Source organism: Myotis brandtii, unplaced genomic scaffold (assembly GCF_000412655.1).
Source record: "Myotis brandtii unplaced genomic scaffold, ASM41265v1 scaffold674, whole genome shotgun sequence".
In the NCBI taxonomy this organism is placed as follows: Eukaryota; Metazoa; Chordata; class Mammalia; order Chiroptera; family Vespertilionidae; genus Myotis; species Myotis brandtii.
The window spans coordinates 606,830-629,701 of record NW_005370630.1 but is presented as its reverse complement, the minus strand read 5'-3'; the positions used below and the strand labels follow the sequence as shown (position 1 = coordinate 629,701).

General features: G+C 43.4%; 2 protein-coding genes across 4 annotated transcripts in view; one reads left to right on the top strand and one right to left on the bottom strand.

Moving 5' to 3' along the window:
- Nucleotides 1-2,955: 2,955 nt before the first annotated feature.
- On the top strand, nt 2,956-11,190 carry CCDC17 (coiled-coil domain containing 17). Its single transcript, XM_014529226.1, has 14 exons — nt 2,956-3,226; nt 3,309-3,386; nt 3,490-3,712; nt 3,801-3,963; nt 4,182-4,265; nt 4,354-4,472; nt 4,747-4,863; nt 5,089-5,234; nt 5,334-5,431; nt 5,577-5,780; nt 5,927-6,137; nt 6,207-6,317; nt 6,778-7,411; nt 11,165-11,190. Exons 1-13 carry the CDS (start codon nt 3,053-3,055, stop codon nt 6,934-6,936), a joined length of 1,887 nt encoding a protein of 628 aa, XP_014384712.1. The 5' UTR covers nt 2,956-3,052; the 3' UTR covers nt 6,937-7,411; nt 11,165-11,190.
- NASP (nuclear autoantigenic sperm protein (histone-binding)) overlaps nt 7,839-22,872 on the bottom strand; it is a 29,760-nt gene continuing 14,726 nt past the window's right edge. The window contains exons 4-15 of one of the 3 annotated variants that reach the window (XM_014529224.1): nt 20,028-20,108; nt 19,144-19,253; nt 17,541-18,533; nt 13,808-13,887; nt 13,464-13,549; nt 13,076-13,149; nt 12,153-12,341; nt 11,879-12,045; nt 10,279-10,335; nt 10,099-10,176; nt 9,175-9,303; nt 7,839-8,688 (exon numbers count right to left, since the gene is read on the bottom strand). In XM_014529224.1, the coding sequence (XP_014384710.1) occupies nt 8,608-8,688; nt 9,175-9,303; nt 10,099-10,176; nt 10,279-10,335; nt 11,879-12,045; nt 12,153-12,341; nt 13,076-13,149; nt 13,464-13,549; nt 13,808-13,887; nt 17,541-18,533; nt 19,144-19,253; nt 20,028-20,108 (2,125 nt within the window). In that variant the 3' untranslated portion in view covers nt 7,839-8,607. The remainder of the gene's footprint in view (nt 8,689-9,174; nt 9,304-10,098; nt 10,177-10,278; nt 10,336-11,878; nt 12,046-12,152; nt 12,342-13,075; nt 13,150-13,463; nt 13,550-13,807; nt 13,888-17,540; nt 18,534-19,143; nt 19,254-20,027; nt 20,109-22,872) is intronic. The other 2 variants (XM_014529225.1, XM_005881272.2) reach the window with 2 other exon arrangements.

Below are 22,872 nucleotides of genomic sequence, written 5' to 3'. Positions count from 1 at the left end.
TTTTACCCTTTGTTCTCCCTGCATGATCTACAATAATAATCTGCTTTGTGTTGATATTTACTGCTGTGTTGCTGACAATTACCTAAAAGAGAAGTTGGGGTGCTTCACTGGGCTGGAAAAAGTTTAGCAACATCAGAAAGTAGTTCTAATTAAGCAACTTTATATCTATAAAAGGCTAAGTTGACCCACGCATTCGCGATACATATAAAGCTCTCACTGGTGCCAATTGCACACGTATTTTGATCTGTCATTGTCAATCATGAATTTGGTTGACACTTCTATTACAGAGAAAGAGTGAATAGTGATATTAAAATATTTATTATAATTTCCTTTCATTGTGCACAAGTCTGTGCACCGGGCCACTAGTAAAATGATAATAGAGCTAAAAAAAAAAACCCTGTCACCTAGTGACATAGCCATCATAAGCACAATGCATTACTTACAAGTTTGTGGTGATGCTGGTGTAAACAAACCCATCCTGCCAGTTGTATAAAAGTACAGTACATACGTTTTTCCTATATAATAAAAGGCTAATATGCAAATTGACCAAACAGCAGAGTGACCAGTCACTGTGACACACACTGACCACCAGGGGGCAGACACTCAATGCAGGAGCCAGAAGCCAGGCTCACCGCTGGCAAGCACAGTAGGCCTAAGCTGGCAGTCAGACATCCCCCAAGGGCTCCTGGACTGCGAGAGGGCTGAGGAACCCCCGGCCCCCGAGTGTATGAATTTCATGCACGGGGCCTCTAGTACCGTACATAATGCTTGATAATAAAGACTTAATGGTTTATGTATTTACTATACTTTTTATTATTTTAGAGTGTGCTCTTACAAGTTTGCTCTGAAGCACTGTGCTGTGTTATGTGGGCAGCAGCCTCATATATCTCATGCATACTACATCTCTTGAATATTCTCTTGTGCTTGATTAAATCTCATATTTTGGACATGCTATGCAGTAGCAGTGGGGAAACTTTTTTCTGCCAAGGGCCATTTAATATAAATTTATGTTGCTATGAAAAAAGCTAGATTTTTAAAATTATCTCAATATATCTCATTGATGTTTCTCTCTCTGTCTCTCCTCCTCCCTTCCACTCTTTAAAAAAATTAGTAGAGCCCTGACCGGTTTGGCTCAGTGGATAGAGCATCGGCCTGCAGACTGAAGGGTCCCAGGTTCGATTCCGGTCAAGGGCATGTACCTTGGTTACGGGCACATCCCCAGTAGTGGGTGTACAGGAGGCAGCTGATCGGTGTTTCTCTCTCATCGATGTTTCTAACTCTCTATCCCTCTCCCTTCCTCTCTGTATAAAAATCAATAAAATATGTGTTTTTTTTTTAAAAAATCAGAGCCAAACCAGCGTGGCTCAGTGGTTGAATGCAGACCTATGAACCAAGAGGTCACGATTCAATTCCCTGTTAGGGCACATGCCCGTGTTGCAGGCTCAATCCCCAGTGTGGGGTGTGCAGGAGTCAGCCGATCAATGATTCTCTCTCCCTTCCTCTCTGAAATTAATTTTTAAAAATTTTTAAATCAATAGAAAAATATACTCAAGTAAGGATTAACAAAAAAGGCAGAATAAGCGAAGCAGCTGCACCTTCTTCCAGGACATACAAAAGTCTATCCAAGATGAGTAGGGTAAAGCTCAGGATGCCATAAATGCCACCATTGTCATGAAGAACTTGAGCCTGGCTCTTTTGCATCTGCATACCCTAGGTTCAGCCATTAAAGACTCCTTTCTTTTTTTTATGTGTCTTTATTGTTTTTTTGAGAGGGAGAGGAAGAGAAGATAGAAATATTGATGATAGAAAAACACTGATCAGCTGCCTCCTGCACACCCCCAACGGTGATTAATCCTGCAACCCAGGCATGTGCCCTGACCGGGAATCGAACCAGAGACCTCTTGTTGCATTGGAGGACATTCAATTCATTGAGCCATGCTGGCCAGGCAAGACTATTTCTTAACTTCCTGGAAAACCACTTCCTAGATGAGGTGAAATTCATCAAGGAGATAGTTGACCACCTGACTAACACAGGCCAGCTGGGCTGGACAAGTATCTGTTTAAAAGGTTCACCCTCAAACATAACTAAGAGCCTTTGGAGACCAGAGACCTCTGAGGGCCCTTCTGTGTCCCCTGGTGTCAGGCTTCTCTGCCTGAGCCTCTCCCTGCAGCCACTAGGCAGCCTTCTAACCACCATGGTGCCCTCTCCAATGCCCTGAACCAAATGGAAACAAAGCTTTTGGCAGAAGAAAAAAAGACATGGGTTCCTGGCAGAATGCTCATAAAAGCAGACTACCTACTCTCTGGTGTTTCAAGAATGGAGAATGACGCTAACTTTAGTTACATCCACTTAAGCAAACAAAAATGAATAAGATAACACTTCCCTGCCAGAGGCCATTAGATTAACCAATGATGGAGTGTGTTAAAAGGTCTCAGCAAGCCCTAGCCACTTTGGCTCAGTGGATAGTGTCCGCTGCAGACTAAAGGGTCCCCGGTTTGATTCCAGTCAAGTGTACATGCCCCGGTTATGGGCTTGATCCCCAGTGGTGGGCTGGACAGGATCTCCAGTTGGGGGGTGGGCAGGAGGCAGCCAATCAATGATTCTCATCATTGATATTTTTATCTCTCTCCCTCTCTCTGAAATCAATGAAAAAACTTATTTTTTATAAAAGGGCTCAGTGAGTCCAGGAGGCAGATGTTCATTCCCCTTTGTTTTATTAATACAGGCAGAAAAACCAAGGTATAGTATTAGACACTTGCCCGTCTCATCTCATGCAATGAGGTGGAGCAGACTTTGTGACATTTTTTCAAGCCAGGGCCTCCTCCCAAAGATGACCAAGCCTTCCCACCCATACTCCAGACCTGCCCAGGCCTGTCCTTGCTGCCCAGGGAGCTAAGGCTCCTCCCCAAACAAACTTGATACTGTGGACTCAATAAACCTGGCCTTTCCTCTCTGCTCTGACTTTCTGTTTCATCCTCTTCTCCCTTTCCCCTGCTCTCTGTCCTGTCCTCTGCAGGTCTTGGCTTGGTATCAGGGAAGGGGTTCCATCCCATGGCCTCCCACTCTGGGGAGCCAGGGCTCCTGCCCTGTGGATCCTGTGACATGGTTTTCCGCTCCTGGGCCCTGTTGGCCACTCACACTCAGCGCTTCTGCATTGGCCGTTTGACACGGGAGGTGACACTTGGAGCACAGCCCTCAAAAGCCTCGGAACCACAAGGTCCCATGGTAAGGGCCTCCTCCATGGCCATGGCTGGGTATTGAAGCCACCCTGACCCTCAGGATTCCTCATCCCACATGCTGTATCCAGGTTGCGGCGTCACAAGAACACCAGGGCTTCCCAGAGCAGGAAGCCAGCAAATCAGCTTTAAGGAAGCTAACAGAAGAGGTACACTGGGCACTACCCACGGGCTCAAAACTGAGCATCCTACCCAAAAGATCAAGGGTCAGATTACCCCTACATGGGGGTCGCGGGTTACTGTTATCTCTAGGTGCAGGGTCTGCGGCTGTACTTGGAGGAAATGCAACCCTGGATAACAGCAATTCCCAGGCAGTCCGTGGAGCCCTGGGGGCGTCCAAAGGCTCCCACCCAGGGCCCCAACTCCGAGGCTGCTGGGAGCCCCAGCGAGCGGCTGCGGGCCCTGCAACGGACTCACACAATACGCGCGGCAGAGACAGAGGCACAGAGCCTGGCCCTGGAGCTGCGCGGCGAAGGTGAGGCGAAAGGGATTGCAGGGAGGGGGACAAAGTACTCGCCCCTTGGTCTGAGGTTGCTTGAACCCATTCTCACTCGGTCCCTTAGAACTGAACCGGCGCCTCCAAGGTTTGGCCCGCAACCGGGGCGGTATATCACGCCTATTAGGCCTGGAGCGGGAGCTTGTAGAACTCCGGGCGGAGGCCGGGCGGACCAGGGGAGCTCTGGAGGTGCTAGGAACGCGCGTTCAGCAGCTACAGTCTGAGCCCCGGTGAGATCGGCGCGCAGGAGCCCTGAGCGCCGCATGGGTCAGCTAGCAGGCCCTGGTCTGGGGAGCCGGAGGGGGCGTGGGGGGAAGGGGGGGACAACGCGGACAAAACGTAGGTTCGGAAGCAGGGGGAAGAAAGCCCGTGTGAATTCGGGATGGGGCGATCGGCCGCAGGTGAGGATCAATAACAACGTCTCTCCGTGGGTCGCCCCCAACTCCAGGACTGAGCAGAACTCCTTGCAAGGGGCAGAACTCTGTTGGCCGGTGCTACCGTCCAACCCAGGGACTCTGGCTGCTGAGATTGGGTGAGGTCTGGGCCCGGGGACGGGCACTGGGCAAAGCACTGAGCAGTCTTGTAAAGATGTTGTTGCCTTCTCATCCCCTTCTCACTAGGGCCCTGCGTGAGGCCTACATTCGAGGTGGGGGTCGGGACCCCGGCGTTCTGGGCCAGATATGGCAGCTGCAAGTGGAGACATATGCTCTGGAGCTTCGACGGTCACGTACCCACAGGGGTGAACAGGACGGGCCAGCCAGGAGGGTCTCACGGAAGCGGTGGTCTTAGTCTTGGAAGGAGAAAAGGGCGGTGAGGGAGGGAATATTTGGCATGGGAACCACCTAAGCAAAAGCTCTGAGATAGAAAACCTGGGTGGCCTTTGAGGCAGTGACTAGGATGTTAGCCAAGAAGTCCACCCTCTCCGGGGAGTCCTAAGGGCTGAGAGCTGCTCAGAACTGGATTAAGATGGTCACCAGCGGTCAAAAGTGACAGGTCAGACTTGTTCATCACAGGAAGGCGGGCAGGTTCCACATCTGGGAAACTTCTAGCAGTGGAGACTGAAAACCAGCGTCTGGAGGCAGAAATTCTGGCTTTGCAGATGCAGAGGGGTGCAGGCCGAGCACCCTGGGGTCAGTGAGCATCCCAGTCCCACCCCAGGCTTAGAGGAAGGTGTTAGGCTATGCATGGGGAATGAAAGTGTGTTTGTGCCCCATCTGTCTGTGTCCATGTGCATCTCCAGGTGTGTGTGGGGGGAGGGAAGAGGGGGGAGGGTGTTGGTTCTCAGGCAGGGGTGTCTCAGTCCAGTTTCTTGTTGCTTCCTGCTCAGGAGCTCCCTACTCTTCTTCTGCATCTAGGGTCCCGAGAGCCACAATTTGTGGCCAATCCCAGCCTGCGCCTGAGAAAGGAAGATCCCCCATGCCTCCCACCACCGGTGGCTCCCCCGCTGCCACCACTTCCACACTCCACAGGCATCCTATTCTTGGGTGGCACAGAAAAGACTGTGAGGACCCAGGGGTTGGGTGGGGGCAGCTCTGCTCTGGGTAGTGGGGAAGCGTAAGTACCCAGGAAGCTTTCTAGAGTACTCAACTCTTCCCCACAGCCACAGCTTCCTGGAGCCATGAGCAGGAACCTGGGCCTGGATCCATACTTTGTCCTGCCCCCAGCTAATGTTCTGGGCCCTGCTCCCTACGACCCTGGGTGAGGCCTGCTCCCTCCTTTGGCATCCTCTGTGACTTGGTCAGCACTGCTGGTGACGGTCCAGCTAGTGTTGGGGAACGGCTAGGGGGGTGGAGGGGTGGTGAGAGGAGTGTGTGTGGAGGCTCACTGAGATCTGTGTTCCCAGGGCTGGCCTGGTCATCTTCTATGACTTCCTGCGGGGCCTTGAGGCTTCTTGGACTTGGGTGCAACTAATGACTGTCTTGGCCCGAGATGGACGGGATATAGGAGGGACCACAGCTTTGCCCCCAGCCCTTTGTTTGCCCCCTCCTCTAGCTCCTGGGCCCATGGGCAACTGTGCCATCCTTGCCAGCAGGCAGCCTGTACCCAGGTCAGTAGGTGGAAATGATGACTGGTGTCCCTTGCCACAAGTTTTCTCATTTGTATACAGGGCTACTGGCTCTGAAGGCCAAGTTCTAGGAAGGGAGTAGAACCAGTTCTGGCTTCTGACACCTCTTTTTAATTTCATTGTTTTAGACTCCCACCCTCACCATCACTATCCCTGCTCTGTGAGTTACAAGCCTGGCAGGAGCTGGCAGGGGCTAGGGCACCACAACCAAAGGCCTGGGCCTCACTGGTGCTCTTTGACCGGGATCAGAGGGTACTTAGTGGCCGTTGGCGTCTCCCACTTCGGGTCCTTCCTCGGGATCCCAGCCTTAGCCTTGGGCAGCTGAATGGAATTCCCCAGGTGAGTGTGGAAAATGGAGAGTGGGTCACCTCAAAGGTATGGATACAGTATCATTTCACCTCTCCCCAGGTAGGTCAGGCTGAGCTCTTTCTGCGGCTGGTGAATGCAAGAGATGCAGATGTACAAACACTGGCAGAGATCAATCCAGCCAGTGCCCACGAGTACCAGTATCCACCTCTGGTGAGGGCTCAACTAGAGCTAGGGACACCATGGGTATGGTTGGTGTGGTAACAGCCAGCCTTTGTTGACCACTATGTGCCAAATGCTTCCTGTGGCTTGTGACCCTCACACATCCAACAGGTAAGTAGTATGTAAACAGATAAGGAAATCGGAGCACAGTGGGGTTAACTTGGTTCAGTTGAGACTCTAAGGTAGTCCAGTCCAACTCCAGAACCTGTGCTCCTAACCCAGGGGTGGGCAAACTTTTTGACTCGAGGGCCACAATGGGTTCTTAAACTGGACCAGAGGGCCGGAACAAAAGCATGGATGGAGTGTTTGTGTGAACTAATATAAATTCAAAGTAAACATCATTACATAAAAGGGTACGGTCTTTTTTTTGAGTTTTATTCATTTCAAACGGTGCCCACGGCTGTCCTAACCTCTACATAAACCTGCTAAACATCTGTCTTCTCTTCTACAGGTGCCCAGCTCAGCTTCACTGGAAGCCAACTCCCTTGCACCAACAGCTGGCTTTGTTGACCCCCCTCCTCCTGCAGAAGAGCCCCTTGACAGCAGAGTCAAGGGTAGAGATGAAGGTTTGGGCCCCACCAGCTTTGACCCATCCCCATTGGCTTTCTGAGTCCAGAATGTGGGTATGAATAGCTCACCATGTACAGGACTAGGTCCTAATTGAGGCCTATTCCCAGACCTACAGCTTTACTACTGTTCTGACGGAGGGTCTAGAAGCAAAAAGCAGATGCGCACAAAATGTGAGCTCCAACCATAGCTTTACCACCTTAAGGCTAAAACTATTTGGCCTTTCTTTACCTGTTTTCCCTTTGTAAAACAGAATGATGAGAGGATTAAATATTGTCAGGTATTTGCAGTATCACCTGGTATATAGGAAGTTCTTTGAAAGGTGACTAAAGGAGCACTCTTTAATCAAAGCTTTTGTTTTTGCTAAAAATCAGTTTTATTGGCACACTTCATTCAAATCCAAGTTTTCTCAGGACATCCCCCAGGAAGCCTTGCAGGTTCTCAACAGGAAGATCTTGTAGCCATATACTAGTGGCCCAGTGCACAAAATTTGTGCACATTAAAAGGGATTAGAGGAAGTATTTTAATATTGCTATTTGCCCTTTCTCTATAATGGAAGTGTCTAAGATGAAAGAAAATTAGTAAAATGTATATGAAAATCTCCTTCCTGTCAGAATCTGGGGTGCACTGTGGGACCCAGAGTCAAGTCCCCACGGGCACAACGACCATTTGCATATTAGCTCTTTATTATAATCTGGAGATAAATAGTGCCCAATGCAAAGCAGGTTTTTAAACTAAGAGTCAGGGTCAGAGTCAAATGCAGCTCTGCCAGTCTCACACTAGCACTGTGCCTTGGACATCGCTGAGGACCTAAATGGGATTTTGGTACTAGATCCCCTAGTAGAGTTACTGCCTTTCAACTATAATTCCACACAGAAATGCTCCAGAAAGCCCAGGATCCCACTCTAAAATCTTTAAACACAAGTCCAGACCAGGAGTGTTTTGTTTTTTTCCAGGAGTGTTTATTTGAGAAGTCAAAACTGCAGATGGGTAACAATTCCAAGTGTTGATATAGTTCAACCTTTCTGTACAGAAAATAACATATCTCAACCAGCCAGCCTCCCCAGATTCTTCCAACCACACCCAAAGTGTCCATCATGGTCAGTCCCTTAGCCACTTTCAGTCCAGAAAGCTTAATTCTCTACAAGCAGCATACCAGTTTTTTTCAAGAGCCATGCCCCCAAATTTCCCTCAAAGTTTTTTTCCCAGGACAGGATCATGGCCCTAGTTGGAGTAGGGGAATAATTAAAGACAGGTACCACCCAAGGCCTGGCTTAGGGGCTGCTATCAGCTCACAGAGCCCATCACACAGTATAAGCACCAAAGAGTAAGATTGTCACCAAGTCTTGTTTTTGTAGCCCCCATTCAGGGACAGCACCACCAAAAGTTTGCAAGACAGCTGCGTTCTATCAAGTATTTAAAATGGAAAAAATATAGCACCATTGGCCAGCAGCCACACTTGATTTGATCACATCTACATTAAATAGAAATTTGGATTAGAACATTCAACAGAAAGGGGGGGAAAAGTACTTTTAGTCACTATATAAAACCAATGTGCTTCAAGGCACAGATTCAGTAAGTATGTAAGAAAAAAGCCATCAAAGCCTCAACCTTTGCATACAATCTTTATTGAAGTTATACAAAATCCCCCAAAAGTGAAAAAATACATTATATACAAAAACACTTTCCCTTGGGAGGAAGGCTCTGTTCCCTCTTAACATGCAGTGCTTTCAACTGTAGCTGCAGCCTCCACTGTCCCCTCCATTGCTGCCCGGCTGTCAGCCTGATTCTCAGCCTGGAAGATAAACAGGGAGCCTGGGCATAAGTCACCCTTGTTCAAGCCATTACATCTTATACAACTGAGTAGGCCTCAGTCAAAACAAGTCCCCTAAACTCTACCTTACTCCCGTACTAAAAGGGCAATGACCAAAGTATAAATCCAATTTCTTAAACACTCTGTAATAGGGCTGACAGAGCCAATGTTCATACATTACATGGAAAGAAGCAAGCAGAAGTGACCCAAGGTCTTGACAATTAAGCCTTCTCATACATTCACAGAGCAGGACTCGTGGTGTGTATATAGGTTCCATTGGCCAGTGAGATGTCCTATAGTCCATACCAAACTGTTTCCTGAATAACCTCATTGTTTTTATGAAGGTTACACTCAAGCAATCCAAACAGGCTCAAGGTGGGGAACATGCACTTGGGAGGACTGGTTTCCCCAGGCCCTGAGAACAAGGGGAAATGAGGCAAGAGTCCAAGCCCTGCTTTAACTGCCCACCTCCTCCTCCATGTTTTCAGAAACTTCATTTCCACTGGAGACTGCATCCCCACTGCCTCCATTCACCTCCGGCTCTTGTTTGGCTTTCTTTGCATCATCTTTCCGGGGACTCTCTTCCTCCGGTTTCCGCTAAAGATATAATTGTAAAGTCTTCAACAAACGTGTTTAATGTTTTTAAAATGACACTTCTTTAACACCCCTCTCCCTGTCGTATGCAAAGAGCCTGAACAGGAGTCATAGCTCTTACGGTCTTTCTCAATCCACAGGAGGCAAAGCAGAATAAATTGGCCTGTCCCAACATACCAATTCAGCCTCTCTAATGGAAGGGTGGGGTGGGTGTGAGTAGTAGATCTGAACAGTAACCAAATCACAAGTTTAATATACTAAATTTGAGTCAGGAAATAAAGCAGGATTTAGACTCTCTCACAAGAGAAAACTATTGCAACCAAAGGCAAAAGGTAGACTCACAGGAGTTCGTCAGAAGGTCTGCTACTAAATGACTTGAAAGAAAACCTGCCAGCTTACTAACAGAAGCCAATCTGACCAATCCTACTCAATAGCTTTCCGGATGAGTCCTTGGGCCAGGTGAGTTTTGCTTTAAGAGGTATGCAAGGGAAAAGTATCTTTTTAAAAATTGACTTTATTTAGAGAGAGGAAGAGAGAGAGGGAGAGGAATAGAGAAACATCTATTTGTATTTACTTATTTATTCATCCCTTGGTTGATTCTTGTAAGTGCCCTGACTAGGGATTGAACTAGCAACCCTGGCACAGTGGAACGACACTAACCAACTGAGCTACCTGGGTAGGGATGAAAACTATCTTTACTTGCAAATCCTTACCACCTTTGCAAATATCTTTGCACCAGGAAAGGTATTCCTTGTGTATTTGGGAAAAAAGAAAAGAAATGATCACATGTAAATTTACCTTCTTTCTGACAAGGTGGGAAATATCAGTCACACAATTTGATGAGGAAGCACCATCTGTCGATTTTCTACTGGCAATCTGACAAAAAGGAAGCCTTTGTTAGCAATGAATAGCTAGCCACATGAGACAAAGAATGAGGTCTAATATTAAAGAGACAAAACAAAAAACCTGAATACTCACCATGGAGACTGAAGAGCCTCCTACACTAGGAGTGAAACCTGAAGTAGCACTCTCTACCTGTGAAGATGACAAACTGCAGTGGGTCCCAGGATAGAAGCCATCGGGTCACCCACAGCCCTACAACAGGTACCCACCATCAAAGCAACTGATTAAGACCTCAAATAATAGTGGCCCCATATAGCAGCAACACTGTCTACCCTCTCTACCTATGCCTGTTACCTGCCAGACCCAACCTGGGGTATACAGACAGAGTGTTGAAATTAAACCAAGCCTTGGCCAGTTTGGCACACTGATTAGAGTATCAGCCTATGGACCCAAGAGTCTGGGTTTCGATTCCCAGCCAAGGGCATATACCTGGGTTGCAGGGGAGTGTGCAGGAGGCAACAGATCAATGTATCTCTCTCACATCAATGTTTCTCTCTCTCTAAAAATGAATGGGGAGCCCAGCTGGTGTGGCTCAGTGATTGAGCGTCGAACTATGAACCAGAAGGTCACAGTTCGATCCCCAGTGTGGGGTGTGCAGCAGGCAGCAGATCAAAGATTCTCTCTCATCATTGCTGTTTCTATTTCTCTCCCTTCCTCTCTGAAATCAATAAAAAATGTATTTTAAAAAAATGAATGAGGAAAAAAATATCCTCGGGTGAGGCCTAACTAAAGAAATTAAACCTGCCCTGCCGGTTTGGCTCAGTGGATAGAGCGTTGGCCTGCGGACCGAAGGGTCCCGGGTTCGATTCCAGTCAAGGGCACATGCCTGGGTTGCGTGCTGGGTCCAACGTGTAGGAGGCAGCTGAGCAATGATTCCTTCTCATCATTGATGTTTCTATCTCTCTCTTCCTCTCCCTTCCTCTCTGAAATCAATAAAAATATATTAAAAAAGAAAAAAAAGCCGAAACCGGTTTGGCTCAGTGGATAGAGCGTTGGCCTGCGGACCGAAGGGTCCCGGGTTCGATTCCGGTCAAGGGCATGTACCTGGGTGGCGGGCACAACCCCAGTGGGGGATGTGCAGGAGGCAGCTGATCGATGTTTCTCTCTCATCGATGTTTCTAACTCTCTCTATCTCTCTCCCTTCCTCTCTGTAAAAAATCAATAAAATATATTAAAAAAAAAATTAAACCAAACCCTCCATATCCTATCATCCTGACACCCTAGCACCAAAAGGCAGACCAGGCAATCTGGGGTTAAAAACCTTCAAACACCTCACTAATCTATACAGAGGAATTCTCAGAGATGGACACAACCGTTTATAGTTATTAAACAAACACTATTTGTCTTACACCATTAGAAATGTCTTAACATACAGGTACTATTTTCATCCCCATTTTACAGATCAGACAACTAAGGCAAAGAAAAGTAAACACGATCATGGTCATATATAGTAAACAGCAAAGATAGGAGTCAAACGCAATCCGAAATGTATTGTCTTAAGCATTATACTATCTGATAGGAATATCTAGACGAGTTCTCACGTTCTCTCTGACTTCCAACTCCCTGGAAACCATGTTATACCTAAGATTCCTAGCCAACAGAACACTAATACCACAATGCCTTCAACAATATCGAACATGTTATTATCAAAACTTGAAAAGGAAACCAAACCAACCAGAGTTGCTTTCAGAGCCAATTCAGCTACATTCCCACTATGCTGGGACTCCTTTGCATCTTCTATCTTCTCTCTAATTTCAGGTAGCAGTTCCTTCAGCTCCTCAATTTCTTTCTCATATTCAGTACGTGATCCTTCAGCCTCCTTCATCTGCTCATCAAGTACAGCTACAAAGGTTGAAGTGGTCAGTAAATTACCACAAAAAGATTCACTTATACCTTGTCAATAACTGGATCCATCAAAATCATTGTGAAAACAGCTGATGCTCACTCACCCATTCTCTTCTCAATGACTTCAATAGATTTGCCAAACTGTGCCACTGCCTCATCATACTGAGAGTTGTACCCATAGGCCAAGCCCAACTGGTAGTGGGTCTCTGCAAGGAGACGGTCATGGGCTTCTAGGTACTGCTCTTGCAGGTTTAGGCAAGCCTGGAATTCCTCCACAGCTTGGACATAATTCTCTAATGAAGAGAAAAACAATAGCAAGCATTTAATACTATAGTACTTCTAAATTTTAGACTATTCTGGGGGAATGCTCCCCAATTTACATTTCATGATCCTTGATTATATAAAAACATCAAAATGACTAAGACTTTCAGTTAGAGTGACTTTTAGGGACTATAGCAGGGGTCCTCAAACTACAGCCCGCGGGCCACATGCAAATACAAATATTGTATTTGTTCCCGTTTTGTTTTTTTACTTCAAAATAAGATATGTGCAGTGTGCATAGGAACTTGTTCATAGTTTTTTTTTTAACTATAGTCGGCCCTCCAACGGTCTGAGGGACAGTGAACTGGCCCCATTTTAAAAGTTTGAGGACCCCTGGACTATAGGGACCCAAACTTACTGTCCTTTTAAAGCCAACTGCCCATAATTTATAATCAAGCTTGATTTAAAGGAATTTGAGCCCTGACCCATTTGGCTCAGTGGATAGGGTGTCAGCCTGCGGACTGAAGGGTCCCAGGTTCGATTCCAGTCAAGGGCATGTACCTTGGTTGCGGGCACATTCCCAGTGGGGGGTGTGCAGGAGGCAGCTGATCGATGTTTCTCTCTCATCGATGTTTCTAACTCTCTATCCCTCTCCCTTCCTCTCTGTAAAAAATCAATAAAATATATTTAAAAAAATAAATAAAGGAATTTGAAAAAGACTGGGTGGGAGTACATTAGGGGAAGAGTAAAATGAAAGATGTATTACCAGATTCAACACTAACTTCTCCAAGTTTAAGATGTGCCTGTGCTGCATAAAGCTGAGCTTCTTTTGTTTCTTGCCTAAAACAAGGAAATATGGTCAGAAACCTTAACAGCATTTGTCCAACCATAACTAGGTTCTATTTGCAACCACCAACCTCCCAATCTGAGCCTAGAACAGTGGTTCTCAACCTTTCTAATGCCGCGACCCTTTAATACAGTCCCTCATGTTGTGGTGACCCCCAACCATAAAATTATTTTCATTACTACTTCATAACTGTAATTTTGCTACTCTTATGAATCGTAATGTAAATATCTGATATGCTATATGTGTTTTCCGATGGTCGCGACCCACAGGTTGAGAACCGCTGGCCTAGAAGCACCAAGAGTTTTACCTTTTAAAAATGATCTTCGCTAAATCCAGCATATCCCAGGCAAGCTCTAGGTTCCCAATCTCCTCCTCTTCATTTTCTTGAAGTGACTAAAGTATATCCAAATCATTGGTATTAGGCAGAAGTACAAGACAGGCATCTTTAGATTACAAACCTAAATAGATAATTTAGTATGGCTTAAAAAAAGCCTGACATAGGATTCAAAATTCAGACTTTTCCCTAAAACCTACAGTGGGTCTTAACAATCAGATCAAATGGATGTCTAGACATGAATAGTCACACATATACTAACTAATAAAACTACAGCCCTAAAATAAGGAAGCAAAATATATTGAGCAAATGATTACCTTGTTTTCAAGAACTAAATCATTTGGTGTTTCTTCAGCCTTGTCATTTTCTTTATCCTCTTCTTCTGAGCCCTCAGTTTCTGCAAGCAAAAATTCCTCAGTATTGAGAATACTAAGGTATCTTTTGACTAGTCAGATTCCAATAAGCATCTGTGAAATAACCTATATTCTGGGGTAGGACAGGCCTAAGGCAAACCAACCAACATTTGAACTGGCTGATATAAATAAGGCCAGGGATTAGTCTAATTCAAGTCTTATCTTGTAGTGTCTATAATTCAGACCTTTAACAATCAAATGCTAAGTGTTTATCTTCTAAAAGTTAATCTAGATCAGGGGTGAGGAAGGTCCGGCCTGTGGGCCCGTATAATGCCTCAGAAATCACTTCGTCTGGCCTTCCTAAGGTAATTGCAGGCAGGACTGGAAACTCAACAAATAAGCTTTTTTTCATAGCAACATAAATTTATATTAAGTGAATTATATTAAGCAAATGATGTTATAATAGCCCTTGGCAGGAAAAAAGAGAAAAGGTTTCCCACCCCTGATTTAGATCATTCAGATGAAGACAGTTTAGTTACTGTCTCTTGTTCAATGTCAACAACTTCCCATATACTCAGCCAGAAGCAATTTGGAGGCATCTTTAGCCAGTGTTCCTGGCATCTTTAAGCTCCTTTTTCGATAATACTACGAAAAAGCTGAGAAAGTACTAAAAGTTAAAATTCTCTACTTCATTCAGAGCAAGAATCCTGAACAGACTAGCTTTTCCACAATGGAGCTGTGGAGAGAAAAGCATAGCCTTTACCAACTCTCACCAGTGAGCATGTCACAGACTCCAGCCAGCTTTAGCATGTACAGAATTTGCGTGAAAAGTACTATAACCAGTTATTTCACTCCAGCAACATGTTAAAATCTGCAGCCATAATGACACCATATTTTACCTTATTGACATACACTCACAAGTCAATAACCTATAAGGACTATTAATAATTAGCTCTACACAGCATGTAAAGTTCAGAATGCCATGAGATTAAAATGGGCTTTTCAGGGTAAGGAACAATTCATAAATTGTGTATAATGTGCTACCACCTCTTATATCTTTCACTAATATTGTTAACACCAGTAAAAGAGCTCAAATATTGTCTCCTAACACCTACTGTGAGAATGTAAATATAGAAATGAATTGATTTTAGAGAGAGGAAGGGAAAGACTGATTTGTTGTTTCACTTATTTATCTATTCATTTGCTGCTTCTTATGTTCCCTAACCAGGAATTGAACCTGCAACCTCGGCATATTGGGATGATACTCTAACTGATCTACCTGGTCAGGGCTAATTTAGTACTTTTGAAATACAAATACCCATCACCATATAGCATATTTTTCCATACCAAATTTCCAAGTGTGTACTTAGTTCCCTCATGTTAAACTAGATGAGTGGTTTTATTGACTTGACAATGCTGTCTTCTAATAGATTATGTAATGACAGGTTGTAAGGATCTATGTAGCCTCTTAACAGACTTTATCTTCTCAATTTGTAGGAAAAATTGACAAAATATTTGTTATTCTATCTGTTCTTAGTGATCGGGTATCTGTTCCTACTCATACTAGAATGTTAGAAGATGACATCTAATTTGGTAAAATATACCTAATTTTTTGGAGTTTTATATCAAATTTTTAAATTACAATTCTTACAACAGTGAGAAAAATACAGGTTTTTCTCAAGGAATCTGTACTACCCTCATGGAATGATGGAGAGGAAGCTAGGTTAATAAGAAAGCCACTACTTTAAGACACTTTCCAACCTGGTAACCAATACCCAGGTATTAATAGAAATGCCCTGATGTCCAGAGAGCTGTTAACATATTTTCCAAGATTCTCTAAAAATGGAATCCTGTGGTATGCCTATCATCTTTCTGAGAAAAGGGGAGACACTATTTTATACCATTTTTCTGATCTTGTAGCTAAAAGCAAAGTAAAGGCAATATGATTTTCGAGCTATTCTAGACTTCTCACAGGATAACCACTACAGATTGACTAGTATAGTCCAACTGAGTGTGGCCAAGCTTTATGCCTCCAATATTAAAATTTTATTAACTTACCAATCATATCTAGCATGACACTAGAAATAATACCAGACCAATATTCTTTATTAGGGATATGCACAGCTTAAGAGGTGGTAAAAAATGGAGTTTTAAGAGAAAACCACAAGATTTCTGCAATTGTGTTGTCACATAAATTTCTGATAAGAGGTGGTTAAGGGAGAAGATAAAAGTTACTTTCCTCAGAGTGAGGCTGCTTAGGAAGAACAATATATTCAAGTTAGATCTAGGGTTGGATTCCAGTACTAGGACTTACTGGTTGACCCTAAGTCAATTAATGTAACCCTAAGCCTCAATTTCCTCATCACTACAACTTGAGTAATACTACTTATTACATAGCATTATTACAGAATAAGAGATATGTATGTATGGGAGAGCTCTAACAACACATGTTACTGATGATCCAACTGAATAGTTTTTGAACAAACTGTGGAGAAATATGACATCTCTACTGTAGCTTATAACTCAAAGTCCAACTGTAAGAGCCAGCAGAGCTTTTACTATTCTTGCTCACTATCGTTAAAGATCAAGACATGGGAGTTTTTAAAAATTGAGAAGTTCAGTTCTGTGCTTTACCTAAACGAATTTCTAAAAGCCCATGAACAGTCCAATGGTGCTACCATTTAGAGCCAAATTCACTTCTGATTACCATGCCTGTGCTGGCTGGAGTGCAAGGACCTGCACATAGGTACAAGTTTATCAGAATGAGCTACAAATATTGATAATGGGTCTTAAAAATCTTAGTCTATCAATTATATGATTAATTGGTATACATTTGTGGTTATTAATACCAACGTTAGATGAACCTTATAGACAGCAGAATCCTCAAATCATAGTACAACTTAATTCAGATGTGCCAATTATATAATTACTAATTAGAGGCTTATACATGTTGGTTAAGTTGAATCAAAAGTAGACTAAATAATACTATATAAAGCACCCACTTTATAATGTTTAAGTAACAAAAATTTCAGATTGGCAACCAAAGCAAGCACGAGGGGAGAAAGTAGCAAGGCGGCCAAAGTTTTTGTTATCTTTTGGAAGGGTCTAATTTAACTAATGTGAATAGCCTTTAAATACTTCTGAAGACTTAAAGAGGGTTACCAGAATTCTTTCACTCTGATAATATAGCCTTCAAGAGTGAACTTGAATTTAAATGGCATGTCTGCTTAAGTGTACCAGGTTCAGTGGATTCTACTGCTCTAATCCTGCTTCCTAAAGCAGAAAAAAGGAACCATGTGAACAGCAAGTAAAACAATTCAGGGGCATGCAAGTGAACATCCATTCAGCATTCTCTGCCAGCCTAGCCCACTATTTCCCTACTGACCCCACCCCCATCCAGCTTTACTGGCTAGTATGGTACAAGTTACTAATAGCTAGCCAAGTCTCAGAAATCAAAGAAGGCCTATTTTGCAGTTAGTAAAAGCGTTAGTTTATAAGCCAGCTAAAGAATTCTTGCTTTTGATTTAACTTGCTCAACTTATCACAACCTTTTTAAACTACCCCCATTTTCATTTAGCCCTTTCCTAATCCAAAGGCAGACGGAAAATCCTGAATGGAAGACTGACTTTTACCCATGATTAGTGAGTCAAATCCAGAATGTACTCCACCCACTGCAGGTCTTGCATATCCCGGTTACCTTCACCCTCTTTCATCTGTTCTTCTCTCTCTTGTGTTTCTTCATTAGAAGTTATCTTAACTTTGTCTTCAGGGGATTTCTCAGTACCCCCCTGGGCTACCTTGTTCTCAAACCCATCTCCAGCTGCCCCAGACTCTTCTAGAGATAGCTTAGTCTCCTCCTGGTTAGGAACCAACTCTGCCCTGCCCTCTTCTAGTCCTGTGCCATCATTTCTTTCTGTTAATCCTTCTGCATTAGTCTCTGGTTCAGGAGTCTCATCTCCTGCAGCTGACAGTCCACTGACTGTACCATCCTTAGGGAGAACTTTGACCTCCTGCCCAGGATTCTCAGAGACTTGTGATCCATCTTTTGCAGCCTCTGTTGTCAACTCTGGTGACTCTTCAGCAGGAGGCATTTCTTGCCCTACCAACTGCTCAGGAACAGCTTTTCCTGGATCATTTTTAGAGGCAGCTACCTGCTCCTTTGGCTCATCCCCACCCACATCCACCGGCTCGACTGTTGTATCTATAGGCTCTGCTTCTACCTCCACTGCAGTGGCCTGCTTTTCTAGAGTCACAGTAGGCTGCTCTTCTGAAGCTTCTTTTGGCTTCTCCTCTATGTTCACAATTACTTCTTCCTGTTTCTCCTGACTCCCTTTTTCGCTGTACTCTTCTTGGACATCAGTTACAGAAACTGATTTTCCTTCCTCAACATCAGGTGCTTCGTTTTCTGGCTTCCCAGCAATGACCTCAGCTTCAATCAGTCCTTCTGATACTGCTACTCCTTTTGCCTCTTCAGTGGTTTCAGTTAAGTGATCTGGAGTTGATTCAACTTTTTCCTGTAGTAACTCTGCAGGCTCACTTATATCCATATCTTCTCTTTCACCCTTCTCCATTTCAGTCTCCTGTTCTTTATCAATTTCAGGCTTTACCAAAGACTTGTCTTCTGGTTTTTTTGCTTCTTTTTCTCCCATGGCGTCATAAACCTGTTCTCTCAACTCTTCCCTTGCTTCCTCTACATGGTTAAAGAACATGAAGCATAAACATGTCTTCGAGTTTAATGTTAAAGGCATAAATGGAAACTAAAAACACATTCCCTTTAAACCCTTCAAACAGCCTGGCTTAAGTTTTAGCAGATGGCCTACAAATTATCTGCCCCTTTAAGAAAAGCAAAGGTAAAGTCCCATCTAGCAGTGCAACTTATTGCGAAAGAAACCCAAGCTCCCTAAATTAGCTTGAGCATTCTGAAAATCAATTAGTGGAGATGCCAAGCTTTACATTCTCCTCTAAACATTATAGACCTCCATCTGATTGGCCAAACTCGGCTTAGAAATTAACATTTGAATTTCTTACACACAAAAAATGTAAAAGGGCTCTGAAAGCACTGCTATTAAAATAACTGAGTGGCACAGAGTTTTTAAAAAATAAGTTATCCTCTTAAAAAACAAACAAACAAAAACCCAGTCACTTTTTGTAATCAGCTACTTCCACTGAAGTCTCCGCCCGATGCAGGTTATCACCTAGGCATCTTATAGATGATCCTGGATAGGAAGAGCCTATCTCCGTCACTTGTGCACAAGAAATATATGTTGCATCTCTTGAATGCCACATGCAACTCCACATACCATCTATGTTATCATTATTTTCTACCAGCGATTCTTCTTCTGTTTTTTCTCCTTCTTCCTCTTCCACATGCACACCTTCCAGGGCATTTCCCAAAACACCATTCTCCATTCTAGGAGAAAAGGAAAAAGTACTAAAGGCATGATGACTAGAATGTAACAATTTACGACAGAAATTGTAATCCTATATTATAAAAGCAACAGAAGAGTAAGCAAATGCAGAGAATATAAAGTAGGTGTTCCTATAAAACTTCTATAAATTAAGGCTGGGAGAACAGTGAAGGAATAAGTATAACCTTCAGGTACTGAAAAGTATTGGTGACTCTTATAAAAGAACAAGATCAGTATATATTTCCCTTATAATAGGGTCATATTTCCCAAGCTTCACACCCACTGACATTTCCTTAAATGGGGAAAAAAAAACAAAAAACCATTCTGGCAAGATTATTATGAAAATCACCAGAATGCTCTATAAAATTAGAAAACTTACTAGAACTGATATTAAATAGATCATAGATAATTTGCTAGTTTCATGTGCCCTCAATGTATTTTATCCTGGTGAATAATTTCTGGTGGAAACCACACAACAACTTTACAATAATTAAGACTACTTATAAGTTTTATTTGTTAGACATATTCATTTGCTAGTGTTTTCTGACCCCAAAGTCAAAACTTATGTATAATTTTACTCTTTGCATGAAGTGCCTTTCAAAAAACTTCCATGCTCTCCCTAATTTCCTATTTCTTAGTAAAATTAGTCTCACTTAGTTCATGTGAAATCTCAAGCTAGTAAACAATCTTAGCAAACAAAGAAACTAAAGTTTTTAAATAGACCATTGTGGTGATACAAAACATTCTACTTATAAATTGTGACTTCAAAGACATACCTTGCCAACTCCAGAAGAGATTTCCCATAGAAAAAGAAAGCTTCTCCACACTCATTAGCTGTCTCTCCATACTTTTTACCTCTATAAAGAGAATAAACATCAAAGATCTGAATTAACACCTACTCTAAAACATTTATTTCTAGTTCTTTAGTTATGACATTCTTCCAGTAACACACTTTCAGGAAACCAGTACTTCCCTCTTTTGCTTTCCAGTCAAGGTCAAAGGGACCTTGACCTAACAAACAGGGCATAAAATTAATGTTGCCCGTTCTTCAGCTATACATATATTATATATTCTAAATGACGTCAATTTACTACAGTTATCACATATAATCTAAGACCTAAACTACATCAATAGGGATTTCTTCTGCTATAAGACCGGTGTCAAAATGGGCCAAAGTAGTTAGTTAGAGGACTAACTACTAGTTGGCTGGGACCTAAAGGATAAGTGAGGCCCATGGAAAAGCATAATGATATAGTTAAGAGCATTTTTTCTCTGGCAGAATGCCTGGGAAGTTAATTTCACAGTGCCTTCGTTTTCTCATCTGTAAAACAGAAATGTGAAGAATGCTCAAAGAGCTACTGCAGGAACTGAGTTAATGTATATAAAAGCACTTAAAATAAGGCTTAGAAATACAGATTTATAGATAAGTTTTAGCTATTATTTACACAGGGAAGCAGGAAGGAGAAAAATCACACAAGTATGATAAACGGGAAGGAGGAGGTACTTTATGTCAAGAAACCATTTTCATGTAGTAAAGGATTGGCAGAAGCCATGCAAAGTAAGGCCAACTACCAGCATTGAGAGTCTAATAAGAGTAACTAAAGAAACTAATCAGGAAAAACAGAAGAAAAAAATCTAATTAGGAAGTACTGTGAAGAAAGTCAAGTTTAAGGATAGTCTGTTTCACTTCACACTTTAACCAAATGTATGTGAAACGTTTTCCCGTTCCTCATCTCATTTGAACCTCACAGAAGTCCTGGAGTAGGTAGATAGTAGACTCGGTAGAATCCTATTTTCTATTCATTAGCCAGAAAACGGAGATTTAGGAAGTTTAGAAACTTGACCCAACTGCAAAGAAGAAATGGTGGAACTGGAAAACGATTTCAGGTTTTCTCACTGCGCAGAATACAGTCAAACACTGCTGCAGTTAATATTTTACCTTTGTTCCTGTATGACCTATAATAATAATCTGCTTTGTGTTGATATTTACTGCTGTGTTGCTGACAATTACCTGAAAGAGTAGTTGGGGTGCTTCACTGGGCTGGAAAAAAGTTTAGCTACATCAGAAAGCAGGTCTAATTGAAGAAGAAGAAAGAGAGAGTAGGAGAATGCTGCACAGACATGCTCCCAGGAGCAAGCTTGAATTACAACTGAAATTCGGGAAGATTTACTGAATAATCAATGGAAAACTCGCAGGAGAGAACCCTGATACCCAAGGACCGAAGGTGGAGACTGGTAGAAGGGGCAGAACCGAGAAAAGGGCTAGCTGGGCACCCACAGATGGCAACTGAAGTCCCGGAGAGAGATCTCAGCTGCAGGGGCGGGGTGCCACTGAGAACTCAGGGATCTAATCCCCAAGCTGGGCTGCCCAGCAGAGAGCACCAAACTGAGGGGGGTACCCACATAACATCTAGCTGTGAAAAGCAGTGGGTTGCTGTCTGCCAGGGAGTGGCAGCTGAAAGTTTGGGAACCCTCTTAAAGGGGTCAACGCACAAAAATTCCCTGTGGAGCCACCCACCTTGTGCTCCAGCAGAGGGAGGGTGAAGTGAACTGGACCTGTGAGAGCAGAATCCAGGACTGGGGATAGAGCTCAGAAGGCAGACACCCCAAGTTTCCTGGGATGAGTCATTCCCTCACAAAGCAGAGGACATCTTTCCCACATAGACATCTGCCTTGCCTGAGGGGAAGACAGTGGACACACTCTATTGGAAAACACCTTGCCCTGAGGCCACTGAAGAAATTAAAATGAACTATTAGCCTCCAGGCATAAACAACTGCCCCACCCTGTTGAAAAAACTCTTGCCACACCTGAGGACGATTGCCTGGGGGCAATTCAAGTCTGTAGACAGGGGCGGTCTATGGAGGCTTTGAGTCTTTGCCTGATCCAATTAGTCAGAAACAGCCTTTAAGACTGTCTTGCACTAGAGATTGAGAGGTACAGAGGATCTACCTATAACATAGTCACAAACCCAAACAACCAAAATGAGGAAACAAAGAAACAACCCCCAAATAAAAGAACCAGCGAATGAATTCTCCAGAAGAGATAAATGAAGCAGAGATAAGAAATTTATCTGAAACAGTTTAGAGTAATGATGTTAAAAATGCTCAACGGTATGAAAAAAGGTATAGTAACTATGAAAAAAGAACAGTCTGAGATAAAGAATGACATAACACAAATAAAGAACACATTGGAAGGAATACACAGAAGATTAGGGGAAGCTGAGGATTGATCAGTGAATTAGAAGACAGAGTTGAAAATATCACTCAATCAGAGAACCAAAAATAAAAAAACAATTAAAAAACAGGATGACAGCTTAAGGAAGCTGAGGGACAATGTGAAACATAACAATATTAGAATAGAAAGGAATAGAGAAGGTGTTTGAAGAAATAATGGTAGGAAACTTCCCTAACCTGGAAAAGGAAAAAGTCACACAAGCTCAAGAGGCACAGAGAACCCCAAACAAGAAGAACCCAAACAGAACCAAGCCCAGACACATCCTAATTAAAATGCCAAAAATTAAAGACAAAGAGAGGATCTTAAAGGCAGAAAGAGAAAAGAAAACTGTTACCCACAAAGGAGCTTCCATAAGGCTGACACCTGATTTCTCATCAGAAACTCTA